The following is a 5000-nucleotide window of genomic DNA, read 5'->3' as shown; positions in this document are numbered from 1 at the left end:
CGGAGCTCACTTACAAATTTTTCGGCGCAGGGGAAGTCAAAGAGCTTTATGAGGCCGAAGTCGTCTCCGGTCACCATGTTGACTCCAGCGTGAGAAACGCAGGCACAGTTAACGTCAGCCTTCTCGGCGTTACGAGGCCAAATGCCGACAACCTCGTCCCCCACGATGCTACGAAAACAGAAACGCCTCCGTCAGGTCGGTCACACCTGACATGAGCTCGGGAAGGTGGCAGCGTTTCTGGAACTAGTTCCTGTTTTTTATTCATGAAAAGTTCCTCCAGCTTTTCCTGAACCCATCCCAATTTGAATCCGTGCTTCCTGTTTTTAGTTCAGGACTCCATGGCGACCCAGGGCTGGAGGACCGGTGCTGTGCTTCTAGGATCGGTCAGATTAGGTTACGACTCCTCAGGCCTGACGAACATTTCTGTTGCTCAACATCAGCCTGGAAAGAGTCCCCTTAGTTCCCCTTCCTGTCATATGTCAGCAGACCTTTGCTCTGCAGCAGGTTCCCAAACCTCTGAACTTGTTTACTTCCCTAACAAAGGCCCGGCATGAGGGAACCTCACCACCACCAAGGACAGCCCCATCTTATCGTTTTGTTTCTTGGATTAGAGAGGGCCCTGATTCCTCTGCGTCCCATAAAGCAGGGGTCTCAAACTCCAGTCCTCGAGGGCCGCTGTCCTGAAACTGTTCCATGTGTAGCTGCTCCAACCTGAATACAGTTAGCAGGTCATTAGCGAGAGAATAGGACCAGACTGCACGCTGAGGCGGTAATTCTTGATTCATGTTACATAGGGCTGCCACAATCGATTATTTTGATAGTCGACTAATCAGATCATCATCCATTGGATGTAAAAGTACAGCTTATTGCACCAGCAGCATCTGCTCTTATATAACTATCATTAGCTTACAGCTTTAAGTGTTTAAGGTGCTAACTAAAAATAAAGACAAGATAGTAGTTTGTTAAATTTTAATGAAATTTGCAGATTGTTTCGGTGAAGTTTAATAAACTCCTTGCTATCTAAAATATAACAGGACACCGGAGTATATTCTCCAGCATCTCACACTTCTGATAATCAGCTGTCTGCTTGATGTTTATTCAGCTGTGTAAAAACTATAACTTTAATCTCAGCCAAACCGATTTACTCAGGAACAAATAAAATACTAAAAAAAGCCAAACAATAACATTTTTAAGTTATCTAAGTGACTTATATATCATGTTTAACCTGAGTAGTGAAAGACGGCGGTGGGTTTGAAAACGATTTGCGGGAGTCCGGTGTTCTCACGGCTCTAGTTAGCCTAGCCCCCGGCTAACTATCGAGCTAGTGGCTAACAGACGTCTCCGAAAACGTCGGAGCGCTTTTGAAAATATGTGGTGTCTTGATAAACTGAGCAGATATTTGAGGTTTACACAGCTACATTCTCGCCTGAAAATATGTTAAACGTTTATTTTGTGACCCAGAAAGAATAATAAGAGTAATATTAAAACTAACTAGCTGCCGCCATTGTTGGAAACTGAGCTGGGCTGCGCTATGAATTCTGGGACACAGCTTCTTCTTCTTCTGGGTTTAACGGCAGCTGGCATCCTTGTACATGCAGTGCTGCCATCTTCTGTTTCAGTCCGTTATTACACTCTTAAATCCTACTACTTATTCCTGCGTCTTTTGTGATCTTACAAAGCTTCAAACGACGCGTCGACTATTAAATCAGTCGTTGACGTAATCGTGACTAGTCGACTAATCGTGGCAGCCCTACTGTTACAGCAGCTCATGACTGAATGAACACAGTGCAATAAAAGTAAATATTTCCAAACACTTACTCGAGTAGGGTTAGGGGTCGGGGTCACCACCTCAGCATGCAGTCAAGTTCTATAGAGCCTTGCTAATCACCCACTAATTGTATTGAGGTGTGTTGCAGCAGGGACACATGGTTTCAGGACACCGCCCCTCGAGGAGTTTGAGACTCATACATGGTCTGAGGCGTTCCCACTAACACTAACGTTAGCTAACATTAAGCACAGCAAATCAACTTTTCTGCCTCACCTGGTCCAGGTTGCCCAGGTGATCCTGTCTAGGATGGGCTGATCCGTGATCACCTTCCCTGAGGGAACTTCGTGCACCTGCCGGGTGTAGGTGCTTGTGGACACCTGTGAATAAATCAAGACATTGAAAACTAGCTCTCGCCTGACAGAGCTCTGACCCACAAGGAAAAGGTCAGAGGTCACAACAACAGACCCATGTGTCATAACTCAGCACGTGTCTTCTTAACCTTTAACCTTTATTTAAGAAGGAAGTGAAAGTACCTGGATGTGTCTGCTGTCAGCAGAGAAGTCGATCTGGATGACACACCCGGGAATGTCCTTGCAGTAACCAATCCGATTAAGCGACGGCCCGAGAGAGAGGTCGTAGAAATCCACAGCGCTTTCAACTGAGCCCACCGCCAAGAACCGGTTATCTGGACTGAACCTGAACAAAGAAATCCAGAAACTGAAGTTAGTCCCAGAACTGGCTCCTGTTCGTGCTAATGCTCAAACCCACCGAATGTCCTGGATGGCCACGCTGCGGTCTCTCTTCTTGCCCCAGACAGTGAGCGAGTTGACCAGCAGGACGATGAACTCCCCGTTCTCCATGCCGATGGAAACCATTTCTCCATTGGGACTGTAGGACGTGCACTTGGCAGGATGGCCCAAACTCACCTTGTTCAGGAGTTTCTAAGACAGAAAGCAGGATTAAAGGAACACGCCGTACCAGGTGAGGTCAGCAGACACCACAGTTCAACCCCGTACCTTATCAGCCAGGTCCCATATTCGGATGGTCCCGTCATCGCTGGCGGAGATGAAGACGTCTTTGAAAGGGTGACTTGTCAAACCCCAGATGCCTCCCTGAGTGTGTCCGTTGATCATGGTGTTGGAGGCAGCGTTCTTTTCTCCAACCTCTATGATCTCCCCATCCTTGGTTCCCACCAGGATTTTACCCTGTCAGAGAGTTGGAGGTTACTCTTCCTGTCACTGGAATCACATCAAGCACCACGGACCTTCCACAGTGTGTTCTTCACACCTTTCCTCTGCAGACAGATCGGACGCTCTCCACCGGTTGGCCGGTCTCCAGCTGAAAAGCTCGGCAGCGCTTCATCTCCTGGTCCCAAAGCTTCACAGCACCACCCTCTTTGGTCCTGATGAACAGCAGCAGACAGCGGGATTTCATGTTTTTTATATACATCAAAGGAATCCAGAAGAAGGGTACATCCCTAAAATGGATCTGTCTGAACCCTCATCTTCATCTGGTGTAACCTTTAACCTTTAGGCATGCTTGTGGCCGGTCCACACAGTTTATAGCCGTGTTTCCCAACCACTGTGCCGCGGCAGATTATCTGATTCCACCTGATGAGTACTCTAAATGACGGGCGTGAGTAACGGGCAGAACAATGGCATTCTCTTCCACTAGAGGGCAGTACAACTACCTGCTCTATTTCAATGGGTTGCCAACTGCCAGTAAAACAGAAGAAGACGAAGAAGAAATTACATAATCCTCGCAATAGATAAATATTTGAACAGAAACAGCAGTCAGTCTGACCTGGTCCTGGAGAAAACTCCGACCCAGATGAAGGCCCGAGCATGAGATGGGTCAGAAGAAAGCAAAAAAGGTAAACTGGGGACGTGTGAAGGTTCTCAGTCATCCAGGTCATCGTAGTCAAAGGAGCTTGGAAAGAAAAGCGTCTGGACTTCTTTAAGTTGCTTGAAGACGTTTCACCTTCATCCGAGAAGTTTCTTCAGTTCTAAGGTCAAATGGTGGAGAGTCCCAGATTTAAACCCAGTGGGAGTTTCCCCCCACAGAGGGACAAAAGGACCCCTGATGATCCTCTAATCGCCTGAGCCAAGGTGTGAAACTGGGTGTGGGTCCCAATCAGCCAGAGTTTCGGGTGAGTTCATTGTGAAACCTGGCCCCACCCTATCATGTGAATTCCTGAGGTCAGATGTCCCAGGATGTGAGTGGGCATTAAGGCGTCTGGGGAGGTCACCATTTGACCTTAGAACTGAAGAAGCTTCTCGGATGAGAGGTGAAACGTCTTCAAGCAACTTAAAGAAGTCCAGACGTAAACTGGGGACAAACTGAGCCAAGTCCGCTCTGCCTGGTGCTCGGGGACAAATGATCAATATGCTTTTTGTTTGGTGGTGTGCTGTGTGATTTTTCATATGAGTCGTGCTCCAAAAGGTGTGGAAACACTGGTTTATAGAGACTGATGGAGCCACTGTGGCATCACCCACTGGGGCATCACCCACTGGGGCATCACCCACTGGGGCATCACCCACTGATTCCGGAAGCCATCGTTTAGAGCATGGATTTTATTATGAGCTAATGCTAGCGACTTTTGTTACCACAGACTATATGAAAGCATCAGTCAGACAAAGATTAGCAATGTCCAATCACTGCGCACCAAACCTGGAGCTCCGCCTTCTTGGACCGTCTGTTAGTAAAAAAGCTCCAACAGCACAAACACGGTCCAGAGGTCCAGTTCAGGTGAAGCCTAGCAGACAGCTAGCACCTACAGCTACCTGTGTCACTATCCACATGTAATTCAAAGAGGCCACACCCCTAATAATGCAAACTTTAAATGATTGGTTGAATCTGGGACCATTGTTTTGTATTAACACCAAAAGCAGGTGGTAGGTCAGCATGTTCAGGAACTGCAGACTCACGGTCGCTCCTTCCCCCCAGTAACGATAAGGCCGTCCCTCAGAGTGGTGTACATGGTGAAGACGGGGCCGCTGTGCGCCTTTGCCACCACGCGCACCAGGAAATGCTCGCGCCACACGTACACGTCTCCGTTGATGGCGCCAGTGAACGTCAGGTTGTTCTGAGTGAGACAAACAGCGATTTACCACAAATCCGCAAACACCAGAGCGTTACATAAAAAAGCAACGTCAGCGTTTCTTACGGCGCCGAACGCAACAGACAACATGGTCTGCATGCGGCCGTCCTCCACTGAGCCGATCACACCTTT

The 5000-nt window shown here is 48.0% G+C and overlaps 1 protein-coding gene across 5 annotated transcripts in view; it reads right to left on the bottom strand.

The window, feature by feature from the left end:
• Positions 1–5000, bottom strand: part of LOC102787720 (echinoderm microtubule-associated protein-like 6) — a 30319-nt gene that overhangs the window by 3836 nt on the left and 21483 nt on the right. For 4 of the 5 annotated variants that reach the window (XM_087842329.1, XM_087842330.1, XM_087842331.1 and 1 more), the window contains 8 exons: positions 4935–5000; positions 4696–4853; positions 3056–3170; positions 2785–2973; positions 2537–2709; positions 2302–2464; positions 2042–2145; positions 15–168 (listed from right to left, as the gene is read on the bottom strand). The exon at positions 4935–5000 is cut by the window's right edge and continues 143 nt beyond it. In XM_087842329.1, the coding sequence (XP_087698455.1) occupies positions 15–168; positions 2042–2145; positions 2302–2464; positions 2537–2709; positions 2785–2973; positions 3056–3170; positions 4696–4853; positions 4935–5000 (1122 nt within the window). The other variant, XM_087842333.1, reaches the window with a different exon arrangement.

The sequence above is a fragment of the Neolamprologus brichardi genome, chromosome 6 (genome assembly GCF_056152115.1).
Source record: "Neolamprologus brichardi isolate AB-2024 chromosome 6, ASM5615211v1, whole genome shotgun sequence".
NCBI classification, from domain to species: domain Eukaryota; kingdom Metazoa; phylum Chordata; class Actinopteri; order Cichliformes; family Cichlidae; genus Neolamprologus; species Neolamprologus brichardi.
This window is presented reverse-complemented; position numbering and strand designations above follow the sequence as displayed.